This window comes from Camelus bactrianus, chromosome 3 (assembly GCF_048773025.1).
Source record: "Camelus bactrianus isolate YW-2024 breed Bactrian camel chromosome 3, ASM4877302v1, whole genome shotgun sequence".
Classification (NCBI taxonomy): domain Eukaryota; kingdom Metazoa; phylum Chordata; class Mammalia; order Artiodactyla; family Camelidae; genus Camelus; species Camelus bactrianus.
Window position 1 is genome coordinate 53,469,065 of NC_133541.1, and position 20,386 is coordinate 53,489,450.

Below are 20,386 nucleotides of genomic sequence, written 5' to 3' on the forward strand. Positions count from 1 at the left end.
CCATCAAAGTTGGGCATCAAGATCTGTAAAGGAACAATGAGGTTCGAAGAATTTCTCCAGTAGTTGTAATAGGTCTTGTAATCAGATCTCTTCTAACAGATCAAAATCATACATAAAGAGACATGAAGATTTTTGTTTTTGTTATTAAACGTATCAACCTTTTTTTTTGAGTTAATTAACTACAGTACACGCAGAAAATCTACCTGGTTTGAAAGTGTTTTTTCTTTCACTAACTAAGCCCCATTGTTTCTCTGCATAATATAACACTAAAAATATTTATTTTAGAATAAAGAAACCTCAGCATATGAACTTCAGGATTACAAACAATCTCATTAAAAATACAAAGACAAATGTTATTCATATGCTGGTTTATTCATCTTATTATTCAGAGATAATTTCACAACGACAATTGTCAATAACCAATTACAACAGCAGGAAATTCATTAAACAAAATTTTGCAGACAAATCGTTGTTTTTGAATTTAATTCTAAAAAAGTATGCTATCATCCCATTTTCATATACCAAGCTGAGACGCCATTTAGACTATTTCCAGTTTAAATTTTGCTTACGGCGGGAGGGAAGAGGATTTCCAATGAACTTTAAATATCCAACTCATGTCCATCATTGTTGAAAGAGAGAAGGAAGCCGAGGAGGCCAGAAGAAGTAGCAGCACAGAGAAAATGCCACATGGATTTAGGAGTTGAGATAACTGACAGTAAAATATATGTTCTTTGGTTAGCAAAGCGAAAAGGGGGAAAGTATTGCATACGTGATAGATACACACTAGCATTCTAAAGCAGGAGACAAGAATGTCAAGAGTATATTCTTCCCCCACTGCCAGATGGAAGGGCTATTATTATAAATGAAAGGCACCAGTAGTGGATGCCAGGCACTTTTGTTGTGTGCCAGATTCTGAAGTCCAGATGTAAGCAGGTTACCCCTGGGACAGGACAGGCTTCAGCTCCCGCAGCAGAACAGAACCAATCACAGTTTTCTCAGTGTTTATGATAAGCTGTGCTGTAGAGCCTTCCTTCAGTTCCACTGTGACTAGCATCAATGACCCACTGTGCACAGTTTTAGCTGCAAACCTGGCGAGAAAAAAAAAAACAACAAAACGGAGAGAACTTTTATCATGAGGGAGAAAAAGGAGACAGCATACATTCAAATAGGTTTAAAATCACTTTTTTTTTCTCGATAATTTATTACAGGTTCCCTACTGCCAAAAACTCAAAGCCCAGCTTCTTCTGAAAAAATCAATAAACTGCCCAGCATCATGCTAACCACAAGCAGGTAATTTTAGTGCATCTTTGGAACAGAACAGAAAAAGGAGGCCTCTTTTACTTATTACTGTGAACAGCAGATGCATATGAATAATTCTCTGTTACTATATATTTGGGAATCATTCATTCATTTGATATTTAACATTTCACCATGCACAGGACCATTTAAAATAAACCACTCTTTTTTATCTTTAAAACATGTTAAGTAAGAAAAGGCACCTTTCTCAAAGAGCTTGAAATTTTAATTCCTCATCTCTGAAGATTATGAAAAAAAATTGGATAATTTTATGTGCATTAGTGAACTCTTGACAAGTTTCATTGAATTCACACGTTAAAATATTCAGCTTCCGTCTCTAACGCTGACGACACGTAAGAAAACCACGTGCAGCATCACACTCCTTCTTTTTGTACTTTTTTTAATGTTTGGAACAGCGTATCTTCCTTTTGCTTTAGAATATAACAGAGGAAACTTGAGGTCTAAGGCTCTATTACTGAATTCCAAGACATGAAGAACCTACTAATTACATGGAATTAAAAGCAAAACTAGCCCTTTAAGCACTGCAATTGACTGAAAAGCTGTTGGAGGCACAATAAACTTCTGTCAATCCGGCTAATTCATTCTGCCTGCACAGTTGAGCCCCAGAGACACGGAGGAAGAGGACGGGACCCTCCTAGGCCTCCATCTACCACATGCAGCATGTTCTGCACATTTTGGGGGTGGGGGGGTGGGGGGGTTGAGTTGCAGGGATGACTGGAGAAAAACAAAGTTGCTGCACATGAGCTTTTGAAAACACTAACAAGTGTAGAGCAGGTCTGTGACCTGCTGTGACCCCACTTTGCAGGGCCAATCCCTTTTCCCCTTTCTGCAGGACACGTGTCTGAACCTGAGCCATCTGCCTCAATTTGCGCAACATCTTCAGCCACAATGGCACCCAGTTAGCCCTGACAACAGCCCACAATACTGAAAAATAAGACTGCTGCGCTGACAGCATGCTGCAGACTATTCAACAGCAAACCAACTGGTCAGGGTCTCATGTCTGACAATTAGCATGGGCCTTGCACAGAGCCCACGGCGTCCTCAGGGATCTGTTTAATTACCATCAACATAAAAGAGGGAGTTTATCAGGAGACACTCAGAAAAACTTCACTCCCAACTTAATTAAAATATTAGCCACTTAAGCAGGAAGCAGATTCGCTTTAAATGAAAAGTAATTTCTTTTTTGAGTTTTTGTTTTTTTAAATGACATCAAGATCTCATAACATGTTAGATCCTTTTTTTCTTTTCTCTTTTGGAACCTTACAAGCCACTTTTGGCCCAAACAGAATCATGAAAATCAGTTTTCCAACAATAATTAGAATCACGCATCAAAAGCAAAACAAATACATTAATTTTACTAAACTGAAAAGATTACCAATCCTTTTAAGTTGAGTTTTAAAATGTTAGCTAATGGATTGTAGATAAAGTATGTTAGAAACCTTCCTAGTCATTTATTTGTGTACTCTCTCCAAACATGTAAACCTACTCTCTCCAAACACGCTGAAGACTCGTAAGGAACCCGATAAAGCAGTTTTTCTACTGCGAGAAGCAATTATAAGTAACCAGTTTAGGAACAGAGATCATACCAATGTTTTGAAAGAGGTTCTGTAAAGCTTGGAACATACACACACATCTGCTGTTCGGACGCCCACACAAGAGATGAGGAACTGGGCACCTCAGCCGCATCTTTGAGAGAACACAAGATCACCAGCCCCCACGTGGCCTCTATTTTTTTTTTTTTATCACCCCTTGCAGGTTTCTGCATTTCTTTTGTCCAAATTTTTGAGGTTCTTCTGCTTCATGGGAGAGCCCTGTTTCTGTACTTCTGTTAAACTATGTCGGCAGATGATAGATACTGGCTGGCTCTACTGTCTCACTCGGTTATGCAACTTTCCCCTCGGATTTGGTCATCATCAAATCTTCACTCAGCAAATATTTCAAAAGAGGTCCCTATTTCTGATGGGGTTGTAATTACGTCAACAATAGTTATTTACTTAACACCTGTGCCTCGGGACCCGGGGGAAGGAGACTGTATCCAAACAGGAACTCAAAAGCCCTGCTGTTTGAATGTCACAGCCCCCCAGGCATATTTTCTCTCTTTTCCACTAAAACTTTAGAGTTAATGTTACAATAATGCAAACTCAGCAGAGACGAATGTCAATTTTGATGTCAGTATGATGTCACTAATTTACAGAGATTAAAATTAATATCTTGTACATGTTTTTAAGATCCTAGTACCACAAAGTTCTCAACACTGTAGATAAGAGGAGCGGACAAGAAAAGGGGCATTTGCTTACCCTGCAGGTGGATACATGCTAAGCAAATCACCCTAGCAATGAATCTGTTAGTGGGTGGGAAAGCCAGCACCTCTGAACTAGGTCTCTATGTTCTAGTGGGCACAAATGGTGGGGCAGTGTTTTAAAGCAGAAGATGAGAAGCTCAGATGTTCTGACATTCTCATTTCACAGTTCAAAAAGGATGTATTTAATTGGAACACAGCGTGATTACAATTGGTTTGTTTTGGTCCATGGAAAGCAGTAGTCGCCACTCCTCCCAATTTATTAATCATTTACTTCCCAAACAGGCTGTGCTTTAACGTGTATTTAAAAGATAGTTATGGAAAGAGTACTAGTTAGTAAATAACAAATAGTTAGCTGCTGGATGTAAGAAATGCTGATTATAAAGACAGCCTGGGTCAAATACTTTAGACTACATTTAATGGCTGACATTAGAACCTTTGTACTTGGCCTCAAACTAGGATCACATCATGACACAATTTCTTCAGAAGACCTGTGAAGTGTTTGACCACCACAATGAGGGTAGTAGCCACCACTTACTAAGTGCTTTGTGCAGTGGGTACTAAGTACTTCACTTGCATTATTTCATTTGATTCCATGAGTCAGGTCAGTTTATACATGAGGAAACTGAGGCCCAGAGAAGCTGAGAAACTTGCTCAGGGACTCACAGCCAGTGAAAGGTTGAGCGGGAATTTGAACCCAAGCATTATGATTCTAGATCACTCAACATTCTCTCAATATATGCAAAATGTACTCTTAATATTTCGTTTTTATCAAGTCAGCAGATAAATTAAGGTTTTTCTTATTTACCTAATAGGCATATAATCTATTACTGTTCCAAAAACTTTAAGAGAAGTGTACTTGATCTGTAGTATTCTGTAATTCAGAGCATCTTGACTTGATCCTTTGTCATAACATTTTAATTTGTGCCTTTAAAGATTAAAAAAAAAAACAAACAAACGCTAAAAAACATCCCCCCACCCCCACTCCTTCAAAAGAGATACCAGCAATGGAAAATACAAAACCTTGAATGGGGCTGTAACACGGGGAGGGACTACTGGGAGACCAACCAACCTCGAACGCCAGTAACACCACAAATGAGAACAAATAAGTGGATGACAGGTAAAGATGTATTGCCTCTGTACGATGGCTCCCTGTTATTAAAAGGATACCATCTAGGTATTTTTCATAATTTTTCATTTTTGTTCTACCACCAAGCACTTGCTATTTGTAATCACCAACTGAGAAGGTAAAAAACTGTTTGGATGTATCTGTATTTCATCTCATTAAATGTCTTTTTGTCTAGTATCTCTAGCAATTGACATTTAATCTCTAAAGCCTATAAGAATTTCTATGATTTAAAGAAAAAGACAAAACAAGCTGGTTGCCAAACCTAAATGAAAGCATGCATCACTTCCTAAACAAGTTAATCTGTTTTAACTATTGACAAAATTATGGAAACAAGTCAAATAATAAGAAATTTGAACAAATATAGTATCAACAATCATAGACTTATTCCCTCATGTTATTAAACCATACTTTTTTTAGATTTGTGAGAAGTTGGCTATGGACTATATAAATGCTCTTTGTTGGACAGAAAAGAATCTTACAACTCAATTGTTTTAATAACCAAAATATTAACAGAACAACATAAATTAAAAAATATTTATCTGAGCAGTCGCTTCAGTCTCCAGGGTATGCACAAACATAAATTTTTTTTACACAGAATCGTATTTGCTACACGTAATGCAACAGCTCTAAGACATGCTTTTTCTTCTCTTGGATGGTCTTCCTGGTTTCTGATTTTTCTATTCTGAGTTCAATTTTCTCGTGTTTTCTGTTCTACTGGTTACCAGAAGCTGTGACAATGGCCCACTCAGGCTAAAACTTTTTTTTCCCCTACCCTGTACATGAAGCCTTCAATTACTGCCTGCTGATGCAGACAGAATCCTATTAGTAAGAAAGACGATCACAAGATGCAGTGCCCTGCCCTAGCTGTATAAAAATAATTAGTCCAAAGTTGACAAATGTGTAATGAAGTTGCACAATGATTATATGTAAGAAATACTGGTTTCAAAAAGCCTCCTAACATCAAATACCAAAGCACAGTGATTTGAAGTATTATTTTCCAAAGGACTGAAAATGATAAATCCTTGTAATTTTGAGTTAATATAACAATAAAAAAAGGCAGAGAATTTTTAACTTGTAAAAAAAAAATCCCAGTTTGTTGACTATAAAATGCATTTTGAAGTTAAGCCCATTACACCACTGAATATTGAGAAAAAAATTTACATGTGATTCAAGTTCAGAGAATTTATCCAAAGTAATGTATTTTTTCCCCTATTATTTGAAAAAAAAACTAGCCAGCAGCATTATAGTGTTTCCCTTTAGCATTCTGGTGAGAAAAGCTGAAACAAAAAAAATAAGCTACCATTATAATTTAGGATTCTTTTTTCTATTCTAATCTTTCGAACTGGTATTAAAAAATGATTCCCCATGCTATGTTGTCAACGATGCATTCACTCTTTTTATACACGAAAGCTAAAAGAAAATCTAAGTGCACTTTGTCAAAGAAGACACAAAACATTCCAGTTATTTCAGAGCATTTTTGGTTTTCAGAGCATTTTGGTGGGTGTGGGGTGGGATGGGGCTTAACAACAGAAAACCAGAGAGTAAAACAAATAAATTCTTTCCCTCTTCTCTTTGATTCCTTATAAAACTGTCAGCCCAGAAGGAAAATCAAGAATAGCTTTCTTTCATTTATACATGAAAATATTTATATATTCCTATTAGTAAAACTGTTGCAATGTAGAATATTACCTCACGGTGAACCTAAATAAAACTTAAATACAGAATGTTTTAAAGCAAAAATCAACCGTGCAGTTTGGTTATTTCTAAACTATCCAAATATGCTTTCTGTGTGAAAATTAACTGGGGTCCACATTTGCTTTTCAATGAAATGCTGCTCACAGAGCCTGCAGAGATCAAAGCAGTCAGATAAAAAAGCAGTGCTGCCCTCTAGTGGACAACCACCAACTCGAAAGAAACTGATCACGAAGCAGGTTCCACAAATATTAAGTCCTGTTTGTGATTCCACATTTGTCATATTGTAGAAAAGACTGAAGCCTGATAACATGTGGTATCTTCATATTAACATTTTTCAACAAAAATTTTGTCTTAAGATACATGAAGTATGGTCGACAATAGTATCAGGGCTTATACATTTAGGGCACCAAGACATCAAATGTTACTATTTTTCATTACGGTCCTTCAAAATTACCCACTACTTAAATATTCCACAGTTACCAGGGTAAAAGAAATAAAACAACTAGCAAACAAAAACAATAATGCCAAAGTTGATCAACCTAAGAACGGAAGAAAGGAAAATATCAAAGCTCCACCAGGAAGTACCTGTGTCATTCATGTCTGTAATCCATGCACCAACAGAATCTGTCACAAAGGTCTTCAGAAAACACTGAATGAAAGAGCTGCACCATATAGGTAATTTAGGATAGAAACAATAGTATATACCAGTATTTCCCATATTAATAACCACTAAACATGTATATGACAGTGATTCCCTGGGTGAGTTTAAGGCCTAGAAATGAAACAAGTTTTTTTTTACATTTACTTTAATTAAATAAAAAAATTATTTTAACCTTGAAACAATAAAGTGTCCCTAAGTGTGCTGTTAAATTAAAAAGTTGGTTGCCAGGCTGCTATGGATTCACTATTTCGTTCACAGCACCAGACTTTTCTGATAGTTAAGGACCTCAGCTACAACAGTAAAACATTTATTCTACTAGGATTGCAATTATTTACGAGTTGTATATGTTCACAATTTGCAAATTAAGAAAGTGACAGGGTAAACAAAATCCAAACCGCAGATTAAGATACATGGGGGAAAAAGGAATATGAGTACTGAAAACAACTTAATAATGAGGGCTGTTCTAAAGTCTTACTGAATAAGCTAAGAACTAAAATAGAATCATGGCAGAGACAAGGTTTTCTGTTTTCACTCAACTACTACCTTTCCCCTCATAAGGTCAGTTTGTTGTTCATGAAAGGGCAAGGTGAGTAGGCTGTATGACAACTCTTTGGAACAATACTACTGTCTATGATATCAGAATTCTAGAAACTGGGTTAAAATGCAGAATGCTGAGACTGCTGAGAGATAAACTTTTACTTATGGTCTCAGACTGTTTCAGCGCCACCACTGTCATACGCTACTCTTACTAACAATATACTCTCTTGCTGGATGGAGCATGCCAGATAGACATAAGGAAAAACTAAATCAAATGTCTTGTTCTACTGGTAATCCCTAACGACTAATCTGTAAAAAGGAAATACATAAACACAGAAAAATGTTTTTTAAAATGTACCATGTGGCTATCATTAACTCTTGACAATTCAGGGCAGCCTGTAAGCACTCGGAGTGCTGGTTAAAATGCGATTCGCGGGCCGTGTCTCAGATGCTCTGAGTCTGAGTTTTTGCATGTGGGTCCCAGGAATCTGAGTTCATGCAAACTCCCACATGGTTCTTCTGTACAGATTTTGAAGATATAGATTTTTGGCTTTCTTTGTTTTGGTCACTGTATATTAGTTTATCAGAGGACAAGTAATACAATTAAAGCAAATGCACCTCAGTTTTTACGTTGTTGAAAACAAACCTCCTTCGTAAACCCTTACTTGATTTCTTTCTAAGAGGAGCACAAGAAATTTTTCCCAGCCCTGGATAAACCTAGGATTCCCACTGCTAGTCTCCTTAATCTCCCTGAGAACACATAAAATCTTCATCTTTTCACTTTTCAGTCCATTCATACACTGGTTTACTGTTGTTCATTCTGCCCTTTGTATATACTTTATGTATTTTATTAGTATTGTTTTATTAAATAATATGTTTTAAGACTTACAATGTCTCATATATTTAAAAATGATTAACAGAGGATATGAAGATATTTGGCTGTATATTTAATAAATGCCTCGCTTTTTGGTGATTTTTTTTTTTTTTGATTCTCATTTCTGTATTACCCCCTACCATGTGGTAACTGTAATCTGGAAAACAGCAGCGTGGCACAATGACCATAACCCCGTAGATCTCAGTAAGACGGTTTTGTTCTCAAAGAGCAGCTTTTTCAATCAGTCAGTACCAACCACAGAAATGAAGATAGAGTTAAGCCTTTCAATAGTATACTGGTTAACTTTGTGATACTATGGCTCATTTAGAAAATCAAAACTAAATGTCACATAATCTAAAAGTAGTTATGCTTTCTCAATTGGTCTTTAAAAGCGGTTAACTCTATTGGAAATGCCCCTGGTTTCTGAAGTGAATTCCATAAAACTTGTGCTCCTTTAATTGACTTTTTCTTAATGGAGGCGTTTTCTGCTAATGTGTTAGAAACCATTTTCTATTACATCCTCAATTAAAATTTCTACTTTATACTATTACACACTTCTGCATATTAATGAAGATTCACCTTTTTTTTTTAGCTAATTCTTATATTAGGGGCTTTTTAACTTGGTATTTAATGTAAAAAATATTCAAATTGTAAAGATTAGTAGGGGTAAATTATCCTAAAACTAGACAATGGGAACTTTTTTCATTGAATGGTCAGAGAGAATACTCTAAAGCTTATTAAAAAGTCCTCTCAGAAATAAAAGACACTGAAAAATTAAATAGAACATAGACAGGCTAGCCAAAAATAATTTACTGAAATTTTTAATTTCTTAAAATACTAATGTTCAAAAATGCTCTTCATGTTTGTTGTCTTTTAAAGTAACCTTAAGCTGATTACCATTAATAAATGCAAGAATGGCTTTGGTCCTTTTTTTCATAAACTTAAAAAAAGCAACTATCACAGAAGAACAGAGAAGTCATTCAAAAATTTCATAGAGATTTCAATTTTATTACTAACAATTAAATACTATATATAAGCTTAGATATATAAACACATTCATCCCATAGGGTAATACAATACTGAACACTACTGTCAAAAACATTAATACAACTCAAAGTGGTAAACTGTTAATTTCTGTTATTATAAACAGTAATTGCTAATTCATTTTAAATAAAATTAAGAAAGACATTAGTGTGGATTCTACTCATGACTGTTTATTTGTTTTAACTGTTACTATGCCTAAAATATGGCAAAAAATGTTACATTGGCAGGATAATCATTTTTATCAATTTCTGTAAGAAAAATACAAATAACTCTAGGTATTATTACCTGGAAGCCTTCTAAAACTTAAACATTACTATAGTCATGCCCTAACTATAAAAAAGCAAATGTAAAACATCTTCAATAAGTACAATGAGACTTGTGAGGCAGGTTAAGAGAGCACAGCCTATTGTAAATTACAAACAGGCATTTCATTCACTTGGTTTTGTAGTAACACAGGCTCCTCCACCAAGGTACAGAGCCAAATACCAGGCAGCTGTGAGAAGGCTGGATCACAAGTGTCAAGACATCACAGGTGTGTATGAGGACGTGGACATTAAGTAGGATTGCAAGCTCTGCCCTCTAAAGTCAAACAGAGCCGGTTGCAAGTTGTGTCTCCCCTGCACTAGTAAGGCTAACTGAGAATTGACTATAATTTAATCATTAGAACAGGCATTAAGTTCCAAACCACCAAGACAAGTTAGAGGAAAACTTTATGCTTTAGTAAGAATTGCACAACTGTACTAAGTGTCTTTCCAATAGGAAAATAGGTTACCCTATGTCGTTTCATATATTACAGAAGAACACATTAAGACAAGACGGGAGTATTGGTGGATACTAGACGTGTCAAGTAAAACTTCACACTGCACAAGCTAAAGTTGCAGTTGATGCATGATATTTTGGTGTTTTAGTAATTTCAATAATTCAAATGACCCATAAATAAAACAGAGCAATTTCTGCTGGAGAAAATCACCCAGGAAAGTGGGAAGTATTTAAAGCAGAAAACAATTAAAGCAAGCAAAACTTAGAACCAAAAATTTGTATTGAAAAAGCTTCTTTTTGTTCATTTCCCCTCCTACTGAACAACATTAACTGACAGATAAGTTGTGTTTGCATGGCAGTACCAATATGATGTCCTTATACCCACTTTATTATTTTATCACCATCTTACGTGAGATAGATTGGGCTTGTCATAAATTAAGAAATGGAAGCATCAGATCTCTTGAACAACTTACTTTAGGACCCTTCTCTCAAAAAAGAAAAAAAAGGCACATGGTAAATTTGTTTTTCAACCAGCAGACATCGTTTTATCCTGCCATGATTAGTAGATGAAGTTAGGCAGCCCCACAATGGCAGACAAGACTTTACCTCAGCTCCTCTGATGTCAAGTCCAATGTCCGTCCATAGATAACACAGAATTTCATTTCAATCCCCTTCTTTTCCCTGCCACCCATTTCCAAACACATGAGGAGCTTAAAGCCCATAAGGGGCTGTAACTTGCCCAAGATTACCAGGCCTAATAATGGCAGAGCTGAGTCTAAAACCCAGATCACCCACAGTCCTCTGCATAGAGGGCCTCTCTTGCCCCTGGATTGATTAAAAAAAACATTTTTTAAAGGTCTGGAGGCATTCCCTTTGATTTAACATTTACTTCCTCTATGTACTGGAGGAAGCATGCCACTGGCAGTAGAATGGCGGAGGGATGAAAGATGGTGTGCAGTGAATTCCCTTCAGCTCATGGAGGACCAAGCAATGGCTGTATGTTTGTTTAAGGGTAATTATTTTACTTTCAAGCCGCTGGCAGTCATAAGAATACAAAGAAGGCAAATACTGATCAAATTTTCTGCTGCCTTTAAAGACAAATGACTTGCACCTCATGTTTTAGATGCTTGGTGGTGAAGACGTTTCTGGTGTAAGAAACAGAAGCTGCGTTTGGTGCCATGTTGGTTGCCCAGCAGCTCCTTATTACTGGAAGCAGCCTTAGGGGACTGCTGTCAAAAGGAAATCTATACCTGAACCTCCCCTCTTTCAAGGAAAAAAGTTCAAATCCACTGCTTTATAAAACAGTTCTTCCTGGAAATTCACTGAATCTGGTGAAATAAAAAATTCTCAACCATATCTCACAAAAGGTACCTTTACAAGTCAGTAAGCTATTATAAAATGCAGGTTCACTATCTGTATTTTTCAGGAAAGTCCAGACCCGTGCACTAAGGACTGTATGAAATAGGGAAGAGGGCCTTAATACAAATCAATCAATCAAATATATCATCAGAAAAAAAAAAGGGGGGGGGTACATCTATGTTTAGGGGTTATTATCTTCAAGGAAAACTATGAATTGAAAATTAAACACTTATACATGTATACAAGTATGTGCTGGTGAACCTACCTGTGTATATTATCTTGGCCAGAAGGGACTACACCTACGTTGGCTACGTTTACAATCTTCTGAAGGATCACAGAGGAAGTGAAATTCTGTGGTGCAGCAATGATTACAGTAGAAGTTTCATTCATTCCTGTTAGCTTTCCTGTAAAAGCAAAAGAAAGCTCCCCTTTAATAATATCTTTATGACAATTATATTAAAACAATTTAAAACTCACAGTCAAAATTTAAAAACTTTTTTAAAGAAAAACAAATGCCACTTCAGAATATAATTTACAAGATTATCATTGTAAAATTAAAACGAACTGCAACTGATTAAAAAACTTTAAAAATTCTCATTGTGTAGGAAAACATGTAAAAATGCAAACATCACTCTTAATAAACGTGATTCTATAGAGTAAAACTAATAAAATCATAAAATCACAAACATGAAATTCCAATTTCAGTCTCTTTAAAATATACTCAGTCAACATGGGATGTGTAAACTACTAAGCTTCCACTTTATAAGAACCATTTTTTCCTTCTCCTTTTCATTTAAAGATCTCTCTTGCTGAATGCTGCCTGAGAGCAAATCAAAGTGTTTCTGGAATAAGCAGTAGCATTACGTGATGAATGATCTCAAAGTAACGGATCAAGTTGTCTCAACAGTGACTCAAAGCCACTGAACAGTAATATGGTTCTAAACGTGTACGAGTAACTAAGCTACACTGAGTGATCATAGTATCTGCCTAGTAAATGGAACCATAGTTACTGCCAAAACAACCGAAATTTCTGAAGCAAAACATCTGAAAACAGACAAAAATGTAAACGGAAAACCTTAAATCCCAGACATTTCAAATAATATTTAAGAAAGAAATTAAGCAAAATCATGAACAAAAACCACATAGAATTACACAACACATGCCGTTAATATCCAAATCTCATGCAAAAATGTTCAGCGGACAAACTCAACAACATACCACGCACTTGGAACAAATGCTGAAATTTAGTACCCGGTTTAGAAAAAAAATCAAAATAATTATAGTAAATGCCATCTATGTGGATCTGTGATGTTAAGACATCGACACCAAATGGTATCTACTAAAAACAATTATCTTTTGAGACATTTGATGTGTAGACGATAGTTTACAAAAATGTATGAAAACGGTAAAAGTTGATTTTGTTTTCAAAAGGCCCTCCACCTTCAGGGCTATGTATTTAATTTAGTCATTTACTGTAAATGCAACAGAAATTTTAAAAACAATCCCTATGATTAGCAGTATGAAGATACTAAAGCCTAACACTGTACAAAGACTCACTTAGCTTTTAACAAAGAACAGTTTTTACTAACCACTTTCAAACTCGGGGACACTATGTTCTGTCTTAGACCGTTTAACTTCAGTATTAAGCAAAAGCTTTAAAAACCACACAAGCAGTCAAACACTGCTTTTAAGTAAAGCATGGTGGCTGCTGACATAACACTGCTGAGAGATGTGTGTGCTCATTTAGGACTTAAACCTTCTCCATTAAGCTCTATTGAAGAGCAACTGCTGAATAAATGAATGCAACTATGTTTATGTTAAAAGCCTGTTTCCCGCAGCATGTAATTAAAGGAAATGTTGTACAAAGCCAGTACTTTTGTCAAGCTCCTGTAAATGGAAAGATGGATAGCACTCAGAGAAGTGAATGCATTGCTTCATATTTAACCTTAACACTCTTGTCATTAATGGTTTGTCTAACTTGGTCTATAAGAGACAAGGTACTGCTCCATTGAAGTAAAATTAAAAAAATCAACTAAACCATGCTTTTCAGAACAGAAGATTCATTATCGTCAGCTAATGTATTGGCATAAAGCAAAGTAACATCCTATCAAGTAAGGCACACATTCAATCTGCCTTCCCACCCCCCTTTATTTTTAACTCATGCTGTTTTATTGTTATAGGCAATTTGTACCACTCAGCATGACAGTGTAAACTGAATCAAGATTAATTTACATGCAAAAGAACACTTAGGAGAGCAGCATGGTAAGCAAATGTATTGTCTCGATTGCTGAGGTGGAAAAAGAACCTGGAAAGAAAAAAAGGTGCTCTAATTAAGGGGCATCAAATATGATTGCTTGTGGTGGTTAAGGGCCAGAAAATAGTAAATGTCTGACCATTTAAAGAATTAGCATCTTGCTAGCTAGGAACCCATAAGATGGAGGCATAAATCATAATAAAATTAAGTAACCATTCTAGGTATCTTAAACTCGAGATTTTTCTAAATGAAAATATATCAGGTATTCTTAAATTAACAAGAAAGAAAAATACGCCAAGGTATCATTAAAACTTTCTCTTACGAAAAAAGACTTTACACACTATACAGCCTGTTCATACATAATAAATGTGAAGTTACTGGAAAAATATTTTAAAATTATCAGACTATAGAATTTGTTGCTTCATTAGAATTTACCTAATTTGGGGGAGGTAGTGGACAGCACTTAATCTAGGTTAATCAGCTGTAATTAACTGTTAAAATGTATACAAAATAATATAAGAAAATAAGATAAAAAAAGTTTTAAAATCTTATTACTGTGTAGCACAGGGAAATATACACAGGATCTTGTGGTGCTCACAGCAAAAGAGAATGAGACAATGAATGTATGTATGTTCATGTATAACTGAAAAATTGTGCTCAACACTGGAATTTGACACAACATTGTAGAATAACTATAACTCAATAAAAATGTTTAAAAAAATAAAAATAAAAAAATAAGTTTTAGATTTCTAGTTTAATTCATTAAGAAAAAAACGAGTAAGGGAGGAAGTTGGAATATAAGCAATTGGCTTAGGTCTCTTACAATTAAAACTGGTTCCAGAAATGAAATTACATTTTTTAAAGCAAAACAGAGCTCTCATTTTATTTATGGTATTGAAATCATTCCACAGCTAGATTAACTAACTTTGTAAGGCTTAAAACTCACAGTAATGATAAAATATGGCTTCTGGTTAAGGCTTATAATATGAATACTCTTGATAACTTCAGTATATAGGACTCTGACCACCAGCCTTATAAATGTGCATGTTCAGTCATTGAACTCTAAATGCAACGACTGAGAAAAAGTGATAGATCAGGCTGTATATCAGAAATAAATTTTATTTTAAAAATATTAATCTAATATGTACAATCTATTAGAAGTATTCTTATTTCATATTTATATACTTTTCAAATATGCTTATCTGTGGTATTAAAAGAGAACCATTTTCCTCATGTTTTTAATTTATAATTTCTTCAGTTAAATCCTAGTTAATACATTTAATGCATTTAAGTCTTGAAATATATGCCCTGTGAAATGAGATAGTAAGTATGTAAATTCATTTTATTTAAAGTAGAGAAATTAAAGGCAGCATGTAATGACACACAGACACTTCTTAAATTTACAGGCATCTTCCCTCTCTGAAGCTTGCGCTGATAAAATCTGAGGAAACTGATTTTTATTGATTTAGAATTTTCAGTTAACGAGTCACTTCTAGATATTTTCTGCAAAATAAGCTAAGCTCTTCCTCAAGAAGTAGAACAAACAAATATATGTGTAAAGTTGAGAACTGAGACCTCTACTATCAAACCGGCTGAAATTCAGAACTAAAAAGATACTACTGAAAAGGCTCTTTAAACCTGTGGTAAATTTGCCAGCATCAAGTCCCATATCAAAGAATGAATTCAGGAAGACAGAAAGAATGATACAGAAATGCCAAGAGACTTGCAAGGATTTACAAATACTTCATATAAACAAATTTTCAAATAGCTTTATTCAGAGTAGCCTTTCTGCTCTATTAAACATAGCAAACAGCTGCCAGATTTATTCAGACAAATAATCAACAACCATAGAAGGAAAATGGCAGAAGAAAAAGGAATTTTGGCAACAACTCCACAGAGGACCACAGCTGTTCTCCAAGCGTACCTCTCTCACGCGATTACGGTTCTGTATGGCTAGTCAGGGAAAAAATCCCTCAGTCACAGCAGAGCACAAGAAACTTGATCGAAATATCAAGTACGTATTCTAAACCAAAGCTGAGGCAAAATAAAGGGCATATGATAATCTGCTGCTTTGGATACACTTTAAGTGCACTTTTCAAAAAAGGAACATCCTCTTAACAAGAAGTGTGCTAAGGCCTTACGCAGTCCCTTGCGGGCCACTCACCTGGGTTTGCTGAGCAGTTGTAAAGCAGAGGCAGGCTTTAGCCAGCAAAGGGTAAGAATAGCAAACGTAAGAATCAATTCAATTCATCAATAGAAAAAATAAAATCACAAAACACGAGTTTCTTCTTCTACAGCAATAATCAACTTCCAAGAAAAGCAAATGCAAAGAGGGACTGTCATTCTTTTTTTAATCACTTAAAAATAAGGCAAAAGAATAAAAGATTACTGTTAATTTACAGTCCTGTATGAGATTTTCTTTGTGAGATTCTTCTACAGCAGGTCTTTTTGACATTGTGGATTGCAAAGGCTTATAGTGAAAAAAAAAAAAAAAAAAAAAAAAAAAGTCTTCAGCCCTACAAGGATGAAGACCCAGGAAGCAAGCCCTTCTCCTTAGGTGCAGGGATTTGTGTGCGCCTAGGACTTTGTGGAAGCTTGACAAGTACGATTTAATGACTTCAAGATAGAGGCAATCTCTGTTTGATAACCCCCTCCAGAGGGAAAACATAGCTTAGATTCATAGAAACTTTAAAAAATTGCTGACAGTACCATTTAAATATGCCCTAGTTTTATAAATGTTATAGTTAATAAAACATAAAATTAATTATTTTCCCTTATTCATATAAGACAAAAATTACTTTTATTAGAAGGTATTCTTGACTCTGGGGCAAGCCCAAGGTATTAATACTTTCATTCTGCTGAAAATATTTTTTTTCGGTGCATAATTTAAACTGTTTCACCTCTGATATAGCCTGATAGCACAGCATTCCTTTAATACAGAATTAGATCAAAAGAAAATAGAGGTATTTTAATGCTATAATTAGGACTTTATTTTGAAGGGCAGGTCACTCTAATAAGTACATGGAAAAATATACTACTAGAACATGAAAAACAGCTTCATAGTGAAAGCAAATACAGAAACACTTATAGGGATAAGACTTTGCTAAGTCTCAAACTCCTCACATTTTCACTAATGCAAAACACATAAATACATCATTAGATTCACAAACCACAAGTCCCAGAATTGAAAAGTTAATTAAGAATCAATTATTTAAAAGATGTATTAATCAATTTTCAAGTATGCCAGGAATGTAGACAAACACATACCTTTAAGGTTATTTTATAAACACAAAAGCATTAGCAAAAACTGGAAGACTAGGCACTGGCATCTGTTAATGGCTATGTATACATGGTAATTTATTTTAGAGACTGGCTGGAAGAACGAGCACCAGTTAGTTGGGATGTCAATTTCTAGTAAACTGTAGTAACTTCTCACCTTGCTCTTTCTTAAAATCTTTCTCTGACATGGCCACAGGTAAAAGCAGTTCTCCAACAGAAGGCTGAATATTAACACTGAAGCAATCATCCTTGGTACTAAGGAAAAAACACATTAAAGATGACTAAGTGCTTAATAAATAAACTTTCTTCTTAATACTCTGCAGTTAAATAGGTGCAATTAAAGGATAAGTCAGCATATAAAGATCTTCTTGGTCTAAGTATCACAGCTAAAAAAGGCTTGAAAAATTTCTCAACACTACTTGTAGAGAAATACGTCTGTTATCTCAATTGGAAAACATGTATTTTTTTAATGAAAATATGCAGTTACGGTAAATACACCATTTGTCATAGAATTTTTAAAAATTCTACCTAAAGGACAAGGGTACATATCCACTACTACCAGAGGAACACTTAATGCAGCTTATCTAGTAGAGAATATTTTATCTGTAACTTCGTAGGCTTAAAGTGTAGAAAATGGAGTGCTTTTAGTCTTAAATAGTTGTCTTTTAAAATATTAGATTAATCTTAAATAGAGAATTAAAATGGAGTGATCATACTGTGTTAAGATGTATGCTAGTAAAATAATACCTCATTTGCAAACTTACTTTCCTAAAACAAAACCCCTTATTTCCTAGTAGCACTATTCATTGACATTAATGACCAACATGTGGTAAAAATTATTATTATTATTATTATTATTATTATTATTATTATTATTATCATCATCATCATCATTATTACTTTCATTGAAATACAGTCAGTTACAATGTGTCAGTTTCTGGTGTACAGCACAATGTCCCAGTCATGCATATATATACATATATTCGTTTTCACATTCTTTTTCATTAAATGTTATTACAAGATATTGAATATAGTTCCCTGTGCTATACGGAAGACATTTGTTTTTTTAATCTATTTTTATATGTAGTGGCTACCATTTGCAAATTTCAAACTCTCAAATTTATCCCTTCCCACCCCCCTTTCCCCCAGTAACTATAAGATTGTTTATTGTATTTGCGAATCTTTTTCTGTTTTGTAGATGAGTTCATTAGTGTCCTCTTTCTTTTTTTTATAGTCCATATATAGGTGATATCATATGGTATTTTTCTTTCTCTTTCTAGCTTATTTCACTTAGAATGACGATCTCTAGGTCCATCCATGTTGCTGCAAATGGCATTTTTTTTTTTATGGCCGAGAAAAGTTATTATTTTAGGATTCGAAGAACTTTGGAAAGGCAATTTTGTCCTTTTGTCAGACAGAAAAACAATCCTGAGTGCAGTTATTTCATTCAAATCTTATGAAACTACTCTCTTTATAAAAAATTGCTAAAACTGCTTTATAATATTTTTAAATTACATGTTTGAAGTTATGTTGATGAGTGTATCAGTTAGCAATGTGTTTGGCTGCAAATAAACCGAAAATCCAACTGACAATTTCTTGAGAAACAGGCACTTATTGGCCAGTATGTAAGTAATGCTGGAAGTTACCAAAAGGCTGGTTCATTGGCTTAAAAATGCTGTTAGGAACGGGGGTTTCTCCAGCTTTCAACTCCACTGTCCCTAGTGTGCTGATTCTCACCCTCACCGTTGCCAGGTGGCGGCTGCATCTTTAGGCGCCGCCTCTACATTCCACTGAAGAAGGAAGAGTGAGGATGGAAGCATAGTGAATAACTGAACCAACTGAATTTGTTCCTTCTTTATCAGGAAAGCAAATGCTTCCCTGAAAGTCCCATGGAAAGAATTCTACTTTTGTGTTAGAACTGGATCTCATGGCCAGTGGGAAAGTGGCTAGGGTGATGGGAATTGTGGATAAGAAATATAAAAAATTGGGTTAAAAAATACTTTCCTGAAGGGTGCAGTAGAGACAAATATTAAAACACGAAGAAATATTAAAATATGAAGAAAGAAAAGAACATCATCCACTTTGACTTTATGCTAATATATATTATATTCTTTTAAGCTGCCTTATTTTTTTCATGGAACAAGGTAAAGACTAGACTGAAAAAACAAAAGAATGTTTTGAATTATTCACATGTGGGTCACCCAAGGCAAATCAATAAATCCAACTTATTTATTAATTCAATAAACACTTACTGAATACAAACTTGATCCCATGTTCTGTGTGAGTGAGTGGGGATATAAAGACAAGTGAGATTGGCCCTTGAAGTTCACAAGTTTAGTGAGAGAGAAAGAGTTCAATTATGTTTATAACAGAAAGGGAAAGGCCTATGTTAGAGATATATGGAAAGTATCATGGTCCAAGGAAGACTGATTTAATCCTGCAGGAGCGAGGTAGAGATAAGCTTACTTCCAAAAGGAGGGAGAGGGGCATTCTAGGAATTCTAGATCTGTGTTCTGAGAATGGTGTGCAGCGTGCTGATGTCAGAAGATGGGACTGGGGGTGCACAGCACAAGCACGACCAGCTCTCCCAAGGCTGTTGTCCTGAAATCCTGTTCAGTTAATGTCTCCTCTCACTCTCTGAAGTGTCCTGATTTGTATGACACATGGCATGATCACTTTACTCCTAAAGCTAAGAAAAAGGTGCTTCAAAGTTTCCTGAAAAAAAACAAAACAGGAAACTACCAGAGACTTTTGACACAGGAAAATAAACGGTCCCATGTGTATTTTAGAAACTCTGCTGGCTGTGTGTACGGTGAAGCAGAGGAGAAACCAAGGCAGGTAGGTCAGGAAGGAACCTAATTTTAACAGTCTAGGCAGGGGGTTTTAGCACTGACTGTGTGTTTTACTTTGGTACATCCAAATAATGATCTTAAGAGGCAGCTTCTGTTACCCTTAATTTAATTAAGAGAAGTTAAATAACATACCTAAGGTCACACAGCTAGTATGAAGACTTGAATAGAGCAGCACTGGGATTTGAACCCAGGTCTACCCCACTCCAAAGTCTGCTATATGATGCTTGCTGCTTTATGTATGTATTTTATTCTACTATAAAGACTGCTTCCCTAGGGTGGGTACCACTGGGAACTAGAAAGATGGGGGTATTTCAGAGTTAAAAGGGA

The 20,386-nt window shown here is 35.2% G+C and overlaps 1 protein-coding gene across 1 annotated transcript in view; it reads right to left on the bottom strand.

The window, feature by feature from the left end:
* Positions 1-351: 351 nt before the first annotated feature.
* AP3B1 (adaptor related protein complex 3 subunit beta 1) overlaps positions 352-20,386 on the bottom strand; it is a 220,652-nt gene continuing 200,617 nt past the window's right edge. Inside the window, exons 25-27 of the mRNA XM_074360087.1 lie at positions 17,365-17,462; positions 11,940-12,078; positions 352-1,088 (exon numbers count right to left, since the gene is read on the bottom strand). Of these exons, the coding sequence (XP_074216188.1) occupies positions 935-1,088; positions 11,940-12,078; positions 17,365-17,462 (391 nt within the window). The 3' untranslated portion in view covers positions 352-934. The remainder of the gene's footprint in view (positions 1,089-11,939; positions 12,079-17,364; positions 17,463-20,386) is intronic.